The sequence below is a fragment of the Bufo bufo genome, chromosome 5, assembly GCF_905171765.1.
Source record: "Bufo bufo chromosome 5, aBufBuf1.1, whole genome shotgun sequence".
NCBI lineage: Eukaryota > Metazoa > Chordata > Amphibia > Anura > Bufonidae > Bufo > Bufo bufo.
Window position 1 is genome coordinate 549,301,593 of NC_053393.1, and position 21,834 is coordinate 549,323,426.

Consider the following 21,834-nt stretch of genomic DNA (forward strand, 5'->3'; position numbering starts at 1 on the left):
GCTGGACTCATCTCTCAAGCATGTAAGGTTCATTTATATATCTATACAACAGTTTTTTTGACACAATAAAAGCACACAGAGCTATGGGGACTGGGTATTGCGGATGTGCTGGCGGCCATCTAGCAACCCATGTCCTCAGATCTATACACAAAATCCCGGTGACAGGTTCCCTTTAAAGCCAAGACTCTAATGGCTGCAGATCTCACTCCTGACCTGGTTCCTAAAGGTTCTGTCCGGGGCTGTTTCACATGTCTAGATGCTATACAGGCTGAAAGAGTGCCTTTAGTAACGGCTGTACCCCCTGATTTTGAACCATAAGACACAGGGACTTTTTAGAAAGATTTTCTTCTTGCTAAAAAAAATGCACCAAAAAAACCCTAAAAAACTAAAAAACTTCTGGAAATCGGTCACCAGGTGACATTGCACAGATTTGATAGGGACACCCGCACTCCGCATTTATGGTCAATTCCACGAATGCCAGAGGAATGAAAAATCCCCGGTTTCAATTCCTGGAACGTTCTTCCAAATCTGCTGACCTTAGCGCTCAAAACCAAAAATGAAACAAGGAGAAGATGATATAAGAAGGATCCTGAGTCAGAGGAACCGGACTGGGAGGACAAGAGAGACAGTATGGAGGCCGGCGGGAGCCCGGGAGGTGACGCAGCACAACGCCCAGGTAAGTACCGAGTGTCATCTGTAGCATTGTGTAAGTATTGAGTGTTATCTATAGAAGAGTATGACCTGAGGATCTTCTGTGAACACGTCTCAGATATTGAATTTGAGAGCAATGGACACTGTTGATAGTGACTGCTGAGTAATATCTGAAGAAGACCTGGAGGTGGTCCTCCTCATATAATGTCATACAGTGTGAAAGAACTGTATCATGTACTCACTAATTATACAGTACCAGCGCCATATGATGTCCAAATAATACTTCCATACAGTTGTCTAAATAACAATACACTATAATAAAACCACCACCACCATATACTGCCAAACCAATCTACTGTAGCGTGCCAAACAGCAGTGCCACATGATGCCTACCGCCATACAGTGCTCAGGAAATACCGCCATACAGTGCTCAGAAAATACCGCCATACAGTGCTCAGATAATGCAACCATACAGTGCTCAGATAATGCAACCATACAGTGCTCAGGAAATACCGCCATACAGTGCTCAGGAAATACCGCCATACAGTGCTCAGATAATGCAACCATACAGTGCTCAGGAAATACCGCCATACAGTGCTCAGATAATGCAACCGTGTTCAGATACCACCGCCATATATTGCTCAGATAACACCACTATACAGTAGCTGGATATTACTGTCATATAATGACCGTGTAACAGCCTGATACACAGTAATATTATACAACCCTCAGCAGTCAGGCCAATGGTCCCTCGTCTGGTCCACCCCTTAGGTTTTTGGTGCATTCCCTGGTACCGAGTACTTTATAGCGGGTTCCATACAGGTTCTCACCACCATGAAAAAAACTGTCCTGGGTTCTTCAAGGGATCCTGTAGGAGCTGCATGGACTGCAGCATTTGTTATTGTTAAAGGGGATGTCCAACAGGAAAAAATGTGTGGGAAACGGCTTAAAGGGACGTGTTGTAATGGGAGCGGAGGGTGGAGTGAGATCAGTATCACTTCTCCTTTTTTTAACCCAAACTGACCCCAAAATTTTCTCTGCTGGAAAACCCCTTTAAAAGGGGTTGTTATAGGATTGGTGTGGATGTCACTGTTATGGGGGCGCTGTGGATGTCACTGTTATGGGGGCACTGTGGATGTCACTGTTATGGGGGGGCACTGTGGATGTCACTGTTATGGGGGGCACTGTGGATGTCACTGTTATGGGGGCGCTGTGGATGTCACTGTTATGGGGGCGCTGTGGATGTCACTGTTATGGGGGCTCTGTGGATGTCACTGTTATGGGGGCGCTGTGGATGTCACTGTTATGGGGACACTGTGGATGTCCACTGTTATGGGGCACTGTGGATGTCACTGTTATGGGGGCGCTGTGGATGTCACTGTTATGGGGGCGCTGTGGATGTCACTGTTATGGGGGCGCTGGGGATGTCACTGTTATGGGGACGCTGTGGATGTCACTGTTATGGGGCACTGTGGATGTCACTGTTATGGGGGCACTGTGGATGTCACTGTTATGGGGGCGCTGTGGATGTCACTGTTATGGGGGCACTGTGGATGTCACTGTTATGGGGGCACTGTGGATGTCATTGTTATGGTGGCACTGTGGATGTCACTGTTATGGTGGCACTGTGGATGTCACTGTTATGGGGGCGCTGTGGATGTCACTGTTATGGGGGTGCTGTGGATGTCACTGTTATGGGGGCACTGGTGGATGTCACTGTTATGGGGGCACTGTGGTTGTCACTGTTATGGGGGCGCTGAGGATGTCACTGTTATGGGGGGCACTGTGGATGTCACTGTTATGGGGGCCACTGTGGATGTCACTGTTATGGGGGCACTGTGGATGTCACTGTTATTGGGGCACTGTGGATGTCACTGTTATGGGGGCGCTGTGGATGTCACTGTTATGGGGGCACTGTGGATGTCACTGTTATGGGGGGCACTGTGGATGTCACTGTTATGGGGGGCACTGTGGATGTCACTGTTATGGGGGGCACTGTGGATGTCACTGTTATGGGGGCACTGTGGATGTCACTGTTATGGGGGCGCTGTGGATGTCACTGTTAGGGGGGCACTGTGGATGTCACTGTTATGGGGGCTCTGTGGATGTCACTGTTATGGGGGCGCTGTGGATGTCACTGTTATGGGGCACTGTGGATGTCACTGTTATGGGGGCGCTGTGGATGTCACTGTTATGGGGGCGCTGTGGATGTCACTGTTATGGGGGCGCTGTGGATGTCACTGTTATGGGGACGCTGTGGATGTCACTGTTATGGGGCACTGTGGATGTCACTGTTATGGGGGCACTGTGGATGTCACTGTTATGGGGCGCTGTGGATGTCACTGTTATGGGGGCACTGTGGATGTCACTGTTATGGGGGCACTGTGGATGTCATTGTTATGGTGGCACTGTGGATGTCACTGTTATGGGGGCACTGTGGATGTCACTGTTATGGGGGCGCTGTGGATGTCACTGTTATGGGGGGCGCTGTGGATGTCACTGTTATGGGGCGCTGTGAATGTCACTGTTATGGGGCACTGTGGATGTCACTGTTATGGGGGGCACTGTGGAAGTCACTGTTATGGGGCACTGTGGAAGTCACTGTTATAAGGGCACTGTGGATGTCACTGTTATGGGGGGCACTGTGGATGTCACTGTTATGGGGGCACTGTGGATGTCACTGTTATGGGGGCGCTGAGGATGTCACTGTTATGGGGGGCACTGTGGATGTCACTGTTATGGGGGCGCTGTGGAAGTCACTGTTATGGGGGCACTGTGGATGTCACTGTATTGGGGCACTGTGGATGTCACTGTTATGGGGGCGCTGTGGATGTCCTGTTATGGGGGCACTGTGGATGTCACTATTATGGGGGGCACTGTGGATGTCACTGTTATGGGGGCGCTGTGGATGTCACTGTTATGGGGGCGCTGTGGATGTCACTGTTATGGGGACACTGTGGATGTCACTGTTATGGGGGCACTGTGGATGTCACTGTTATGGGGGCACTGTGGATGTCACTGTTATGGGGGCGCTGTGGATGTCACTGTTATGGGGGCACTGTGGATGTCACTGTTATGGGGCTCTGTGGATGTCACTGTTATGGGGGCGCTGTGGATGTCACTGTTATGGGGACACTGTGGATGTCACTGTTATGGGGGCACTGTGGATGTCACTGTTATGGGGGCGCTGTGGATGTCACTGTTATGGGGGCGCTGTGGATGTCACTGTTATGGGGGCGCTGTGGATGTCACTGTTATGGGGACGCTGTGGATGTCACTGTTATGGGGCACTGTGGATGTCACTGTTATGGGGGCACTGTGGATGTCACTGTTATGGGGGCGCTGTGGATGTCACTGTTATGGGGGGCACTGTGGATGTCACTGTTATGGGGGCACTGTGGATGTCATTGTTATGGTGGCACTGTGGATGTCACTGTTATGGTGGCACTGTGGATGTCACTGTTATGGGGGCGCTGTGGATGTCACTGTTATGGGGGCGCTGTGGATGTCACTGTTATGGGGGCGCTGTGAATGTCACTGTTATGGGGGCACTGTGGAAGTCACTGTTATGGGGGCACTGTGGAAGTCACTGTTATGGGGTCACTGTGGAAGTCACTGTTATAAGGGCACTGTGGATGTCACTGTTATGGGGGCACTGTGGATGTCACTGTTATGGGGGCACTGTGGATGTCACTGTTATTGGGGCACTGTGGATGTCACTGTTATGGGGGCACTGTGGATGTCACTGTTATGGGGGCGCTGTGGATGTCACTGTTATGGTGGCACTGTGGATGTCACTGTTATGGTGGCACTGTGGATGTCACTGTTATGGGGGCACTGTGGATGTCACTGTTATGGGGGCGCTGTGGATGTCACTGTTATGGGGGCGCTGTGAATGTCACTGTTATGGTGGCACTGTGGATGTCACTGTTATGGGGGCACTGTGGATGTCATTGTTATGGTGGCACTGTGGATGTCACTGTTATTGGGGGCACTGTGGATGTCACTGTTATGGGGGCGCTGTGGATGTCACTGTTATGGGGGCGCTGTGAATGTCACTGTTATGGGGGCACTGTGGAAGTCACTGTTATAAGGGCACTGTGGATGTCACTGTTATGGGGGCGCTGTGGATGTCACTGTTATGGGGGCACTGTGGATGTCACTGTTATAAGGGCACTGTGGATGTCACTGTTATGGGGGCACTGTGGATGTCACTGTTATGGGGGGCACTGTGGATGTCACTGTTATGGGGCGCTGTGGATGTCACTGTTATGGGGCGCTGTGGATGTCACTGTTATGGGGGCGCTGTGGATGTCACTGTTATGGGGGCACTGTGGATGTCACTGTTATGGGGGCACTGTGGATGTCACTGTTATGGCGGCACTGTGGATGTCACTGTTATGGGGGCACTGTGGATGTCACTGTTATGGCGGCACTGTGGATGTCACTGTTATGGGAGATCTGTGGATGTCACTGTTATGGGGGCACTTTAGTTGTCACTGTTATGGGGGCATTGTGGATGTCACTGTTATGGGGGCACTGTGGATGTCACTGTTATGGTGGCACTGTGGATGTCACTGTTATGGGGGCACTGTGGATGTCACTGTTATGGTGGCGCTGTGGATGTCATGGTTGTAGGACACTCTTTTTGTCACAGTTATGGGGGCCACTGTGAGTGTTAGGGAGTTACTCTTGCTGCATCTGTTATGGGGACGTTATTCTGCACTGCCATTCTTCTGGGGTTAGGCTACTTTCACACTAGCGTTCGGGTGTCCGCTCGTGCGCACCGTTTGAAGGGGCTCACGAGCGGCCCCGAACGCATCCGTCTGGCCCCAATGCATTCTCAGTGGAGGCGGATCCACTGAGAATGCATCCGCCTGCCAGCGTTCAGCCTCCGCTCCGCTCAGTGAGCGGACACCTGAACGCTGCTTGCAGCGTTCGGGTGTCCGCCTGGCCGTGCGGAGGCGAGCGGATCCGTCCAGACTTACAATGTAAGTCAATGGGGACGGATCCGCTTGAAGATGACACCATATGGCTCAATCTTCAAGCGGATCCGTTCCCCATTGACTTACAATGTAAAGTCTGAACGGATCCGCTCAGACAACTTTCACACTTAGAAAATTTTCTAAGTTTTAATGCAGACGCATCCGTTCAGAACGTCTGCAATATCGGAGCGGATCCGTCTGATGAAACATCAGACGGATCCGCTCCGAACGCTAGTGTGAAAGTAGCCTTACTTGGACATAATTGGTGGGTGGTTTGGTGTTCATGTCCGTCATAGATATGAGTTCCGGTCATCACTCACCATCTCGTATATACACCTGCAGGTAATGGATCTCCTAGACCTTGTGTGGAGGATTTGACAAGGATTTTAAGGATTAAATCAAATCCTGATCTGTCCAAGGACAATAGACGTGTCGGACCTCTGTCCATTTACAAGATGGTTTTGGAAAATGATCGAAACACCAAGAAATGGCAATTTAGGAATGAAGATCCAGAGAAGCCCAACAAGGTCATAATGATGATTGGTGAGGTCGGATCTGGAAAAACCACCCTGATCAATGCCTTTATCAACTACATTTTTGGGGTCCAGTGGAAATATGACTGCAGGATCCAGTTAATTGGAGAAGAAACAGTGAGGACCCAAGATCCCCATCAAAAATCAACGGTCATGGTTTACCAGATCAACCATCAAACAGAGTTCTGTATTCCACACTCCTTAACCATCATTGATACTCCTGGTCTTCCAGAAACCCAAGGTGTGACCCCACAGAGGACAGCTGTACAGAAGATCCGGGAATTGTTCTATAACTCAGAGTTGAACCACATTGATGTTATCTGCTTTGTGACTCAAGCATCGATGACTAGTTTATCTCTGACTCAGAAATTTGTCTTTGATTCCCTCTTGGCCATGTTTGGCCCAAAGGTACATGAAAATATTGTGACCTTCATGACTTGTGCTGAGGATGACCAAAAACCACCAGCGCTGGCAACAATGATCCATGCCAAGGTTCCCTGTGCAAAAAACAAAAATGGTCATCCCATCCATTTCAAGTTCAAAAATGGAGTCTTATATGCAAATAATTCCCCCGATGACAATGATGCCAGCGTGCCTAACGAGCAGCACTGGAACTCAGGAATGGAAGACATCAACAACTTCTTCAAATATTTGTCTGGAACCTCGAGAAAAAATATTGCTTTACAAAGGAACATCCTCATGCTGAACAATGCCTCTGAAATTACGGTGGACGCACTGGTCCATAGAATCGAGGAGGTGATGTCCAAGCAGTACGAGCTGGAGCAAACTGAGAAAATCCTCAAACAACACAAAGTCGAAATCGAAAAGGATGAATATTTTGAATTTGAAGTAAGCAAATCCATCAAGGAGAAGATTGATACGAAGGAGAATTGTACCAACTGCCATGAGTGCAACTCCACCTGTCACCAAAACTGCTTGGTGGCCTACGATAGCTTTGTCTATTTGTGTGAAGTCTTTTATTTCAATGCTTCTTGTAGGGTTTGTGGGCATGGGTCTAGTAGGCATTTCTCTGAAAAGTTTTTATGGAAAAAACTTGGTTTTCAACAATAAAGTCACTTATAGGAGCATAAAGATGAAGTATAAAAGAGACGACCAAGAGGTGTTGACCTATCAAATAGTTCTCGAGAGGATGAAGGCCGAGATGGAGCAGCTCGGAGAACAAGGCTCTCAACTTATCCTGAGGGCAACCGATCAGATAAAGCAATTTACGTCCATAAGGTCTTCAGAGGAATTTGTTGACCAGCTCATTGAATGTGAGAAACATACAAGAAAATGCGGGTATCAAGGGAGAATTGAGATGCTGAAAAAAGCCAAAATTTGCAACAGAAGACGATAGAAGATCTCAACCCACAGACCAAGAATGTTGAAAATCATCATGGATGGAAGTCAACTTTTAAAATGACCAGTTTTGATCTAAATTTTCTTATTACCCAAATCTTCTCTATTAAATTCATATGCCATTCATTTAGAAAATGTGTGTGGAGTTTTTTTTGCAGCTTCATGGATCTCGGTGGAGAACGGTTGTGCACTTGAAGCCAGAACTTCAATAAATGGTGGTCACTCAATGCCATGATCCTTTAGAATGATAGTTGTCGCACCTAGCAGACCCCACCCAGCTACCAAATCCACGTCCAGCTACCACATCCCCACCCAGCTACCAAGTCATCGGCCAACCAACCAGGTCCTCTTCTGCTACCAGATCTACATCATATTCACACACATCTACTAAACATAAGCCCAGCTAGCAAGTATTTTGTTTCTTGCAGCCACCATTAGGGGGAGCTCAGGGGCAGCAGAGAAGTGGGGCTGTGACAACCTCTCCATAAATGACTACCATTCTTATGAATGACTATGGTGGACAGGTCACCTCTTCTTCATACATTAGTTTCTCTGATATGATTTATTATATTTCACAATAGTTTATTACGTCCAGTGTGTACATTATTTCAATGCAGACTTAATATAAAGACCACAGTTGTCCCCTCGTCATCTTCTCGTCATCTCCTCATGAACCTCGCTTCTCTCGGGTTCGGTCAATGACTCTTGGCTCCTCTCCAGCTCGGTGTACAGTATATATGTTCGTGTTAGGTAGCATGGTATATACAATATGGAGTACGTGGCGTCTTCCCTCCCGTACATTGGGGTCCCACAGAGGATCTGAAATACAGAGTGAAAAAGGGATGTCCAAAAATATACAGCTCCAGGCAGCAGACCCCTATACAGCCTCCTCTGCACCATATAAGTGGTAAGGACATGTTCACACAGTGATCGTGGCGCCTATCACTCCGCAGTGAGCTGCCGTTAACGTGGCCCCAGATCCAGGTGGTGGGCCGCTCAGAGACAGTATCACAGGACAGGATTAGATACACAGCTCAGCAGACAGTATCACACAGGACAGGATTAGATACACAGCTCAGCAGACAGTATCACACAGTATAGGATTAGATACACAGCTCAGCAGACAGTATCACACAGGACAGGATTAGATACACAGCTCAGAGACAGTATCACACAGGACAGGATTAGATACACAGCTCAGAGACAGTATCACACAGGACAGGATTAGATACACAGCTCAGCAGGCAGTATCACACAGGACAGGATTAGATACACAGCTCAGAGACAGTATCACACAGGACAGGATTAGATACACAGCTCAGCAGACAGTATCACACAGGGCAGGATTAGATACACAGCTCAGAGTCAGTATCACACAGGACAGGATTAGATACACAGCTCAGCAGGCAGTATCACACAGGACAGGATTAGATACACAGCTCAGCAGACAGTATCACACAGGATAGGATTAGATACACAGCTCAGCAGACTGTATCACTCATGATAGGATTAGATACACAGCTCAGCAGGCAGTATCACACAGGATAAGATTAGATACACAGCTCAGCAGACAGTATCACACAGGATAGGATTAGATACATAGCTCAGCAGACAGTATCACACAGGATAGGATTAGATACACAGCTCAGCAGACAGTATCACACAGGATAGGATTAGATACACAGCTCAGCAGACTGTATCACACAGGATAGGATTAGATACACAGCTCAGCGGACTGTATCACACAGGACAGGATTAGATACATCCTTTCTTACTGTCTGTCTGAATCAAACTGTCTGAGAGGTCAGAAAACTGTAAGTCCCAGGTTTCCCGGATCCTTTCTTCAGCTCCACTTCCTTGCAGGACTGGTTCCTCCGGCTGGTTCTCTTCTAGTGGGTAGAGATTACATGGGATCAGACACGTGTTACATACTGAACATTTCATGGAATATCATGACGAAGAATCCAACAACTCTACTGGTCACTGACTATTTCATATGTGATGTACAAAAGTGTGTAACTGAGACAAAGGTTACAAAAATCAGATACGTTACCGCGTCCACCTGATGAGCGCCAACGCAGTCGATGAGCTGAGACACAATCTTATCGGAACTGTAACTAAACTTGAAGCAGGCGAAGCAGTTAAATGTCCTCTGTACAGGGAGAGAGAAGACAGGGTGAAAGCTGAAGAGAGTGCAGCTCTGGAGTATAATACAGGATGTAACTCAGGATCAGTACAGGATAAGTAATGTATGTACACAGTGACTGCACCAGCAGAATAGTGAGTGCAGCTCTGGAGTATAATACAGTATGTAACTCAGGATCAGTACAGGATAAGTAATGTATGTACACAGTGACTGCACCAGCAGAATAGTGAGTGCAGCTCTGGAGTATAATACTGGATGTAACTCAGGGTCAGTACAGGATAAGTAATGTATGTACACAGTGACTGCACCAGCAGAATAGTGAGTGCAGCTCTGAAGTATAATACAGGATGTAACTCAGGATCAGTACAGGATAAGTAATGTATGTACACAGTGAATGCACCAGCAGAATAGTGAGTGCAGCTCTGGAGTATAATACAGGATGTAACTCAGGATCAGTACAGGATAAGTAATGTATGTACACAGTGACTGCACCAGCAGAATAGTGAGTGCAGCTCTGGAGCATAATACAGGATGTAACTCAGGATCAGTACAGGATAAGTAATGTATGTACACAGTGACTGCACCAGCAGAATAGTGAGTGCAGCTCTGGAGTATAATACAGGATGTAACTCAGGATCAGTACAGGATAAGTAATGTATGTACACAGTGACTGCACCAGCAGAATAGTGAGTGCAGCTCTGGAGTATAATACAGGATGTAACTCAGGATCAGTACAGGATAAGTAATGTATGTACACAGTGACCGCACCAGCAGAATAGTGAGTGCAGCTCTGGGGTATAATACAGGATGTAACTCAGGATCAGTAAAGGATAAGTAATGTATGTACACAGTGACTGCACCAGCAGAATAGTGAGTGCAGCTCTGGAGTATAATACAGGATGTAACTCAGGATCAGTACAGGATAAGTAATGTATGTACGCAGTGACTGCACCAGCAGAATAGTGAGTGCAGCTCTGGAGTATAATACAGGATGTAACTCAGGATCAGTACAGGATAAGTAATGTATGTACACAGTGACTGCACCAGCAGAATAGTGAGCGCAGCTCCAGAGTATAATACAGGATGTTACTCAGGATCAGTACGGGATAAGTAATGTATGTACACAGTGACTGCACCAGCAGAATAGTGAGCGCAGCTCTGTAGTACAATACAGGATGTAACTCAGGATCAGTACAGGATAAGTAATGCACTGTACACAGTGACTGCACCAGCAGAATAGTGAGTGCAGCTCTGGAGTATAATACAGGATGTAACTCAGGATCAGTACAGAATAAGTAATGCACTGTACACAGTGACTGCACCAGCAGAATAGTGAGTGCAGCTCTGGAGTATAATACAGGATGTAACTCAGGATCAGTAAAGGATAAGTAATGTATGTACACAGTGACTGCACCAGCAGAATAGTGAGTGCAGCTCTGGAGTATAATACAGGATGTAACTCAGGATCAGTACAGGATAAGTAATGTATGTACACAGTGACTGCACGAGCAGAATAGTGAGCGCTGCTCCAGAGTATAATACAGGATGTTACTCAGGATCAGTACGGGATACGTAATGCACTGTACACAGTGACCTCTACCAGCAGAATAGTGAGTGCAGCTCTGGAGTATAATACAGGATGTAATTCAGGATCAGTACAGGATAAGTAATGCACTGTACACAGTGACTGCACCAGCAGAATAGTGAGTGCAGCTCTGGAGTATAATACAGGATGTAACTCAGGATCAGTAAAGGATAAGTAATGTATGTACACAGTGACTGCACCAGCAGAATAGTGAGTGCAGCTCTGGAGTATAATACAGGATGTAATTCAGGATCAGTACAGGATAAGTAATGTATGTACACAGTGACTGCACGAGCAGAATAGTGAGCGCTGCTCCGGAGTATAATACAGGATGTTACTCAGGATCAGTACGGGATAAGTAATGTATGTACACAGTGACTGCACCAGCAGAATAGTGAGCGCAGCTCTGTAGTATAATACAGGATGTAACTCAGGATCAGTACAGGATAAGTAATGCACTGTACACAGTGACTGCACCAGCAAAATGGTGAGTGCAGCTCTGGAGTATAATACAGGATGTAACTGAGGATCAGTACAGGATTAGTAATGTATGTACACAGTGACTGCACCAGCAGAATAGTGAGTGCAGCTCTGGAGTATAATACAGGAAGTAACTCAGGATCAGTACAGGATATGTAATGTATGTACACAGTGACTGCACCAGCAGAATAGTGAGTGCAGCTCTGGAGTATAATACAGGATGTAACTCAGGATCAGTACAGGATAAGTAATGCACTGTACACAGTGACCTCTACCAGCAGAATAGTGAGTGCAGCTCTGGAGTATAATACAGGATGTAATTCAGGATCAGTACAGGATAATTAATGCACTGTACACAGTGACTGCACCAGCAGAATAGTGAGTGCAGCTCTGGAGTATAATACAGGATGTAACTGAGGATCAGTACAGGATTAGTAATGTATGTACACAGTGACTGCACCAGCAAAATAGTGAGTGCAGCTCTGGAGTATAATACAGGATGTAACTGAGGATCAGTACAGGATTAGTAATGTATGTACACAGTGACTGCACCAGCAGAATAGTGAGTGCAGCTCTGGAGTATAATACAGGAAGTAACTCAGGATCAGTACAGGATATGTAATGTATGTACACAGTGACTGCACCAGCAAAATAGTGAGTGCAGCTCTGGAGTATAATACAGGATGTAACTCAGGATCAGTACAGGATAAGTAATGCACTGTACACAGTGACCTCTACCAGCAGAATAGTGAGTGCAGCTCTGGAGTATAATACAGGATGTAATTCAGGATCAGTACAGGATAATTAATGCACTGTACACAGTGACTGCACCAGCAGAATAGTGAGCGCAGCTCTGTAGTATAATACAGGATGTAACTCAGGATCAGTACAGGATAAGTAATGCACTGTACACAGTGACTGCACCAGCAAAATAGTGAGTGCAGCTCTGGAGTATAATACAGGATGTAACTGAGGATCAGTACAGGATTAGTAATGTATGTACACAGTGACTGCACCAGCAGAATAGTGAGTGCAGCTCTGGAGTATAATACAGGAAGTAACTCAGGATCAGTACAGGATATGTAATGTATGTACACAGTGACTGCACCAGCAAAATAGTGAGTGCAGCTCTGGAGTATAATACAGGATGTAACTCAGGATCAGTACAGGATAAGTAATGCACTGTACACAGTGACCTCTACCAGCAGAATAGTGAGTGCAGCTCTGGAGTATAATACAGGATGTAATTCAGGATCAGTACAGGATAATTAATGCACTGTACACAGTGACTGCACCAGCAGAATAGTGAGTGCAGCTCTGGAGTATAATACAGGATGTAACTGAGGATCAGTACAGGATTAGTAATGTATGTACACAGTGACTGCACCAGCAGAATAGTGAGTGCAGCTCTGGAGTATAATACAGGAAGTAACTCAGGATCAGTAGAGGATAAGTAATGTATGTACACAGTGACTGCACCAGCAGAATAGTGAGTGCAGCTCTGGAGTATAATACAGGATGTAACTCTGGATCAGTACAGGATAAGTAATGTAATGTATGTACACAGTGACTCCACCAGCAGAATAGTGAGTGCAGCTCTGGAGTATAATACAGGATGTAACTCAGGATCAGTACAGGATTAGTAATGTATGTACACAGTGACTGCACCAGCAGAATAGTGAGTGCAGCTCTGGAGTATAATACAGGATGTAACTCATGATCAGTACAGGATAAGTAATGTATATACACAGTGACTGCACGAACAGAATAGTAAGCGCAGCTCTGGAGTATAATACAGGATGTTACTCAGGATCAGTACAGGATAAGTAATGTATGTGCACAGTGACTGCACCAGCAGAATAGTGAGTGCAGCTCTGGAGTATAATACAGGATGTAACTGAGGATCAGTACAGGATTAGTAATGTATGTACACAGTGACTGCACCAGCAGAATAATGAGTGCAGCTCTGGAGTATAATACAGGATGTAACTGAGGATCAGTACAGGATTAGTAATGTATGTACACAGTGACTGCACCAGCAGAATAGTGAGTGCAGCTCTGGAGTATAATACAGGATGTAACTCTGGATCAGTACAGGATTAGTAATGTATGTACACAGTGACTGCACCAGAAGAATAGTGAGTGCAGCTCTGGAGTATAATACAGGATGTAACTCAGGATCAGTACAGGATAAGTAATGTATATACACAGTGACTGCACCAGCAGAATAGTGAGCGCAGCTCTGGAGTATAATACAGGATGTTACTCAGGATCAGTACAGGATAAGTAATGCACTGTACACAGTGACTGCACCAGCAGAATAGTGAGTGCAGCTCTGGAGTATAATACAGGATGTAATTCAGGATCAGTACAGGATAATTAATGCACTGTACACAGTGACTGCACCAGCAGAATAGTGAGTGCAGCTCTGGAGTATAATACAGGATGTAACTCAGGATCAGTAAAGGATAAGTAATATATGTACACAGTGACTGCACCAGCAGAATAGTGAGTGCAGCTCTGGAGTATAATACAGGATGTAACTAAGGATCAGTACAGGATAAGTAATGTATGTACACAGTGACTGCACCAGCAGAATAGTGAGTGCAGTTCTGGAGTATAATACAGGATGTAACTGAGGATCAGTACAGGATTAGTAATGTATGTACACAGTGACTGCACCAGCAGAATAATGAGTGCAGCTCTGGAGTATAATACAGGATGTAACTGAGGATCAGTACAGGATTAGTAATGTATGTACACAGTGACTGCACCAGCAGAATAGTGAGTGCAGCTCTGGAGTATAATACAGGATGTAACTCTGGATCAGTACAGGATTAGTAATGTATGTACACAGTGACTGCACCAGCAGAATAGTGAGTGCAGCTCTGGAGTATAATACAGGATGTAACTCAGGATCAGTACAGGATAAGTAATGTATATACACAGTGACTGCACGAGCAGAATAGTGAGCGCAGCTCTGGAGTATAATACAGGATGTTACTCAGGATCAGTACAGGATAAGTAATGTATGTGCACAGTGACTGCACCAGCAGAATAGTGAGTGCAGGATGTTTAACCCCTTAAGGACCAGGCCATTTTTTGCAAATCTGACCAGTGTCACTTTAAGTGGTGATAACTTTAAAACACTTTGACTTATCCAGGCCGTTCTGAGATTGTTTGTTCGTCACATATTGTACTTCATAACACTGGTAAAATGAAGTAAAAAAAAAAATCATTTTTATTTATAAAAAAATACCAAATTTACCAAAAATTTCCAAGTTTCAATTTCTCTACTTCTATAATACATAGTAATACCTACAAAAATAGTTATTACTTTACATTCCCCATATGTCTACTTCATGTTTGGATCAATTTGGGAATGACATTTTATTTTTGGGGATGTTACAAGGCTTAGAAGTTTAGAAGCAAATCTTGAAATTTTTCTGAAATTTTCAAAAACCCACTTTTTAGGGACCAGTTCAGGTCTGAAGTCACTTTGTGAGGCTTACATAATAGAAACCACAAATGACCCCATTATAGAAACTACGCCCCTCAAGGTATTCAAAACTGATTTTACAAACGTCGTTAACCCTTTAGGTGTTCCACAAGAGTTAATGGCAAATTGCAAATTTTCCATTTTAATCCATTTTTTCCAGTAACAAAAGCAAGGGTTAACAGCCAAACAAAATGCTATATTTATTGCCCTGATTCTATAGTTTGCAGAAACACCCCATATGTGGCTGTAAACTACTGTACGGGCACACGGCAGGGCGCAGAGGGAAAGGTGCGCCGTATGGTTTTTGGAAGCCAGATTTTGCTAGACTGGTTTTTTGACACCATGTCCCATTTGAACCCCCCCAGATGCAACCCTAGAGTAGAAACTCCATGAAAGTGACCCAATCTAAGAAACTACACCCCTTAAGGTATTCAAAACTGATTTTACAAACCTTGTTAACCCTTTAGGTGTTGCACAAGATTTAATGGAAAATAGAGATACAATTTCAAAATTTCACTTTTTTGGCAGATTTTCCATTTTAATAATTTTTTTTCCATAACTCAATATTTATGTCCCTGACTCTGTAGTTTACAGAAACACCCCATATGTGCTCGTAAACCGCTGTACGGGCACACGGCAGGGCGCAGAAGGAAAGGAATGCCATACGGTTTTTGGAAGGCAGATTTTGCTGGACTGTTTTTTTTTACACCATGTCCCATTTGAAGCCCCCCTGATGCACCCCTAGAGTAGAAACTCCCCAAAAGTGACCCCATTTTAGAAACTACGTGATAGGGTGGCAGCATTGTTGGTACTAGTTTAGGGTACATATGATTTTTGGTTGCTCTATATTACACTTTTTGTGAGGCAAGGTAACAAGAAATAGCTGTTTTGGCACAGTTTTTATTTGTTTTTATTTTCAACATTCATCTGACAGGTTAGATCATGTGATATTTTTATAGAGCAGGTTGTCACGGACGCGTCGATAACTAATATGTATACTATTTTTTTATTTATGTAAGTTTTACAAAATGATTTCACTTTTGAAACAAAATAAATCATGTTTTAGTGTCTCCATAGTCTGAGAGTCATATTTTTTTCAGTTTTTGGGCAAATATCTTGGGTAGGGTATGATTTTTGCGGGATGAGATGACGGTTTGATTGGCACTATTTTGGGGTGCGTATGACTTTTTGATCGCTTGCTATTACACTTTTTGTGATGTAAGGTGATAAAAAATAGCTTTTTTTACACCGTTTTTTTTTATTTTTTACGGTATTTACCTGAGGGGATAGGTCATGTGATATTTTTATATGTTTTGTTAACAGCGTCTGATATACCTGCTACCTGGTCCTCTGGTGGTCCCTTTTGCTTGGATCGACCACCAGAGGACACAGGCAGCTCTGTAATAAGTAGCACCAAACACCACTACACTACACCCCCCCCTGTCACTTATTAACCCCTTATTAACCCCTGATCACCCCATATAGACTCCCTGATCACCCCCCTGTCATTGATCACCCCCCTGTAAGGCTCCATTCAGACGTCCGTATGTGTTTTGCGGATCCGCGGATCCACGGATCCGCAAAACACGGACACCGGCAATGTGCTTTCCGCATTTTGCGGATCCGCACATTGCCAGAACTATATAGAAAATGCCTTTTCTTGTCCGCAATTGCGGACAAGAATAGGACATGTTCTATATTTTTGCTGAACGGAAGTGCGGACCCGGAAGTGCAGATCTGCAATTCCGGATCCGAGCGGGACAAAGTCTGTCCCCATAGAAATGAATGGGTCCGCAATTCCGTTCTGCAAAATGCGGAACAGAATTGCGGATGTGTGAATGGGGCCTAAGGGTCCCTTATCACCGCCAGTTAGTTAGCTACTTGTTAGGTAGTTAGCGCCCACCGCACCGCAGTCACTGATTAGTCGCTGTTTAGCATCATCGCTGTCGCTAATCAGCACTAGTACTATATACTATCTGTAAGTGATCAAGACTGATCGCAATCAGATCTATATCAGTACATTAGGGTCACCTTAGGCTCTACAAAAAACGCAGTGTTCGCCCGATCAGGCCTGATCTTGTGCGCACACCTGCGTTCAGTCCGCCCCACCGCAGTGACAGAAATATATTTTTTTCTGATCACTGCAAAAACACCGTAAAACCGCTGCGGCGCTATAAAGATCACTTTTGAGCTTTTTGGATCTTTATTAGCGATCGCAGCTTCTTTTTTTTTTTGCACATTTTTTGGCAGAGATTTTTTCATCCACATTGATCGATGCGAATGAAGAAATCTGTGCCGTTCATTTTTTCTTTCAGCCCAGAGGCTGAACGGAAAAACAAAATCTCATTACCCGTATGCTCAATATAAGGCCTCATGCACACGACCGTGCCGTTTTTTGCGGTCCGGCAATATAAATCTATTCTTGTCCGCAAAACGCGGACAAGAATAAGACATGTTATATTTTTTTAGCGGGCCCGCGGAACGGAGCCACGGATGCGGACAGCACACAGAGTGCTGTCCGCATCTTTTGCGGCCCCATTGAAATTAATGGGTCCGCATCCGTGCGGCCAAAACGGCGGCTCGAATGCGGACCCAAACAACGGTCGTGTGCATGAGGCCTAAGGAGAATAGCAGAAACTCCTAATGCTGGCCATACATGTAATGATTGCGGAGACCCTCAAATGCCATCGCAGTACAAACACCCCACAAATGACCCCATTTTGGAAAGAAGACACCCCAAGGTATTCGCTGAGGGGCATATTGAGTCCATGAAAGATTGAACTTTTTGTCACAAGTTAGCGGAACGGGAGACTTTGTGAGAAAAAAATATATATATATTTCTGCAAATTTGTGCCCAAAAAAAAAAATCTTCTATGAACTTTCGGCCCCTTTGCGCACCTAGGCTGCAAAAAAGTGTCACACATGTGGTATCGCCGCACTCAGGAGAAGTTGGGCAATGTGTTTTGAGGAGTATTTTTACATATACCCATGCTGGATGTGAGAAATATCTCTGTAAATGACAACTTTTTACATTTTTTTATACAAAGTTGTCAATTTACAGAGATATTTCTCTCACCCAGCATGGGTATATGTAAAAATACACCCCAAAACACATTGCCCTACTTCTCCTGAGTGCGGCGATACCACATGTGTGACACTTTTTTGGAGCCTAGGTGGGCAAAGGGGCCGAAGGTTCAACGAGTACCTTTAGGCTTTACAGAGTTGCTCACAGTTTAGCCCCTGCCCAAAATGCCAGAACAGTACAAACACCCCACAAATGACCCCATTTCGGAAAGTAGACACCCCAAGGTATTCACTGAGGGGCATAGTGAGTCCGTGGGAGATTTTTTATTTTTTACCAGAACTTAGCAGAAATGGAAACTTTATTAATTTTTTTTTTCCTCAGAAAGTGTCCTTTTCCGCTAACTTGTGAAAAAAAATTAAATCATACATGAGTTACCATGCCCCTCCGCGAATACTTTGGGGTGTCTTCTTTCTAAAATGGGGTCATTTGGGGAGTATTTATACTATCCTGGCATTCTAGCACCTCAAGAAACATGACAGGTGCTCAGAAAGTCAGAGCTGCTTCAAAATGCGGAAATTCACATTTTTGTACCATAGTTTGTAAACGCTATAACTTTTGCGCAAACCAATAAATATACACTTATTGGATTTTTTTTTTTATCAAAGACATGTAGAACAATAAATTCTGACACAAACTTGTATAGAAATGTAATTATATTTGAACAATTTTACCAGAAAAAGTTAAAAAGACACTTTTTTTGAGAAAATTGCGGCCTATTTTGACCAGGGGTGCTCAACCTGCGGCCCTGCAGCTGTTGCAAAACTACAACTCCCATCATGCCCTTCTGTAGGCTGATAGCTGTAGGATGTCCGGGAATTATGGGAGTTGTAGTTTTACAACAGCTGGAGGGCCGCAGGTTGAGCATGCCTGCTCTACACAAATGAACCCTGGGTCCGCAGCTCCCGGCCTGACCTCCCAGCACTGATGGGGTCACATAGCATTATATTGATTTTTGATGTTATGTAACCCTTACATTTCTGGAATGTATTGGATAACACTGGCAGCATTATGTCAGTGTCATCTAATACATTCCAGAACTGTAAGGGTTACATAGCATCATAAATCAATATAATGCTATGTGACCCGGTCAGTGCTGGGAGGTCAGGCCGGACTCGCAGCATGACAAATGCTCATCTGCAAGGGGCCTTAGGGGAAGCTTATTTTCCCAGGAAAGAAATGACTGGACACGTTAGAATCCTGCTGCCCGATACTTCAGTAAATGTCCGGGCAGAGTTGAGAGGCCTCCATTCACATTAGATGTTTCGCTTGTTCAATCGCAATCTGCTATTTTGGCAGTTTTCCATTTCATATAAATGATCAATGGAACAATTGTTACCAGTGACTATTCTTGAGCAAGGGACCCTAACTGGGCGAGAGCCTTACCCCAGACTTCACCAGCTCACAGTCAGTATGAGTCCAATGACGTTTAGGACAAGTCGTCTGTTTCAGTGAAAACTCCAAGTTCACAAAAGTTCCAAAACCGTAATCCTGGAAGAGATAACGAGAAAAGCTGAGATATCCAATAATAGAAGTAAAGCAGACACATTCCCATACAAGATGGAACCAGCGGACATGGTCAGGTCTCCTGGTACAATTTTGGAAGCCAAAGCTAGGAGTGAATAAAACAAGAAGAAAAGTTGTATCTGTTCTTTCTACTTCCTCTCCTTTTATCATCCACTCCTGATTTTGGGTTTACAAACTGCATCAGGAAACCTATAATACTGCTCCTATGTACAAGAATATAACTACTATAATACTGCTCCTATGTACAAGAATATAACTACTATAGGGGCGGAGCCTGGCTGCAGACCTAGCAGGACACATGTAGGAGAGCTCTCCTCCTTACCACTCTGCTAACTGGTCAATTCAGCGGTCTAATTTGCTCAAGAATGGGAAAAGTCGGTAGATATATACCCAGAGAGAAACCTGAAGTCAGCAAACCGGAGCGCGGTGCCTCCGACATGGATAAATATCTCAACAAGAAAACTACAGCTCCTGTGCCGGCCGGTCCTAAGATGGTGCTGCCGGAACTAGATGTCTGGGGCAGGGATTCGGAGGGAGAAGATGAAGCTGCTGCAGAGCACACAGCAGGCCCCACATCACAAAGTGCTGCCCCGATATCCAGGCAGTTCCTGCAGCAGGCTTTATCAGCAGCCCTGGCCCCAGTGGTTCAGGATCTGCAGGAGATTAAAGCTGACCTGAAGCATATCGGCACGAGGGTGGAAACACTGGAAAGTAACCAGGCGTCCATCTCGAATTACATCAGAGCTGCAAGCGATCACACCATGGCTCTGGCAGCCTCACTGGACACTGCATACTCCCTCATAGAAGACCAGGAGAATCGGAATAGGAGGAAAAACCTCCGGATCCGCGGCCTGCCTGAAAGCACCCCACATGAAGGCTTACCAGAAGCTGCTGGCGCCATCTTCTCCCTGCTCCTGGGAAGCTCCAGAGCGGCCGAGATTCAAATAGAAAGAATCCATAGAGCGCTCAGGCCGAAGCCAAAAGAGAGAGAGAACCCCAGGGATGTGGTATGCGGTCTCCTGAGGTATGTGGACACTGCTGCCCTAATGCAGGCTGCCAGAAATATGAAGGAGATCATATATGAGGGGGCTAAAATCTCTATCTACCAGGACCTGGCATCCTCCACATTGAATAAAAGGAGGGCGCTGCGGCCCCTCACTGACCATCTGCGCCATCACAAGGTGCCATATAAATGGCTATTCCCCTTCGGCCTCACATTTGCTGTAGATGGGAAGCGCTGCACCATTCGCCTGCCACAAGATCTCCAGGCGGCCTGGGAGCTGCTGCAAACAGATCCACTAGATGTACCATCATGGCTGCCGTCTGCTGAGATGGGAACACAGCTGCCAGATCTCCCAGAGGCCTCAGGATGGCTTAAAGCTCCACAGAAGAAGAGGAACCAGCACAGATCTAGAGACACTTGAAGTCCTAGAGACTATACAGAGGAGTTATCTTACCTCAGATGAAGTTCTCCACAGACATCATAGAGGGACAGGTTCTTACTTGATTATATCACATCTTAAGTCTGCAAGTATACCTGTCTGTCATGAGTCCTGAATTGTTCCCGTTCTTGTTGTAATCTGCAGAGCAGACATTCTGCTTTGCAATGTTATTTTACTGCATTCAACCTAGACCATAATATGTAAGGTGCTATCCCGCACCAGTTCAGCAGGTGGCGCAATGTGGACACCATTATGAAGATATGGTTCCACTTTGTACCCCCCCTACCTACCAGGGTTATCTTGGCACAGACCTGGTACATGTGCCTGATTAAATGGCTGCTCATGCCCGCTTCACTGCAGCTAAGTGACCTGCTGCGGTGTTGCTGGCATGGGAGTCATTGCACTGTTATACTTGTCATGTTGACAGAAACTTTAGTTGTGATGTTACTTGTTCACTCCCTAGATACGGTCGATGTGAATAACTGGAGTTCTCCGGTTCCAAAGTCACCCCATTTTCTCAATGATGTCGTCAATTAAATGTACAA

The 21,834-nt window shown here is 45.4% G+C and overlaps 2 protein-coding genes across 2 annotated transcripts in view; one reads left to right on the forward strand and one right to left on the reverse strand.

The window, feature by feature from the left end:
- The first annotated feature begins 500 nt into the window (after positions 1 to 500).
- LOC121002636 lies at positions 501 to 7,653 on the forward strand. The gene is made up of 3 exons (XM_040434075.1): positions 501 to 676; positions 5,979 to 7,235; positions 7,279 to 7,653. The coding sequence occupies exons 1-3, from the start codon at positions 631 to 633 to the stop codon at positions 7,524 to 7,526; spliced, it is 1,551 nt and encodes a 516-aa protein (XP_040290009.1). The 5' UTR covers positions 501 to 630; the 3' UTR covers positions 7,527 to 7,653.
- A 422-nt stretch (positions 7,654 to 8,075) lies between these two features.
- The window catches only part of LOC121000788 (retinoic acid receptor responder protein 2-like), a 54,910-nt gene continuing 41,151 nt past the window's right edge, over positions 8,076 to 21,834 (reverse strand). The window contains exons 3-6 of the mRNA XM_040431418.1: positions 19,707 to 19,811; positions 9,582 to 9,680; positions 9,304 to 9,417; positions 8,076 to 8,347 (exon numbers count right to left, since the gene is read on the reverse strand). Of these exons, the coding sequence (XP_040287352.1) occupies positions 9,316 to 9,417; positions 9,582 to 9,680; positions 19,707 to 19,811 (306 nt within the window). The 3' untranslated portion in view covers positions 8,076 to 8,347; positions 9,304 to 9,315. The remainder of the gene's footprint in view (positions 8,348 to 9,303; positions 9,418 to 9,581; positions 9,681 to 19,706; positions 19,812 to 21,834) is intronic.

Bases quoted from the DNA above. Each gene is read 5' to 3' on its own strand.
- LOC121002636 (XM_040434075.1), top strand. From the start codon at position 631: ATGGAGGCCGGCGGGAGCCCGGGAGGTGACGCAGCACAACGCCCAG. The intron at 677-5,978 runs GTAAGTACCGAG...ATACACCTGCAG, and splicing joins TGACGCAGCACAACGCCCAG to GTAATGGATCTCCTAGACCT. The intron at 7,236-7,278 runs AATAAAGTCACT...AGTATAAAAGAG, and splicing joins GAAAAAACTTGGTTTTCAAC to ACGACCAAGAGGTGTTGACC.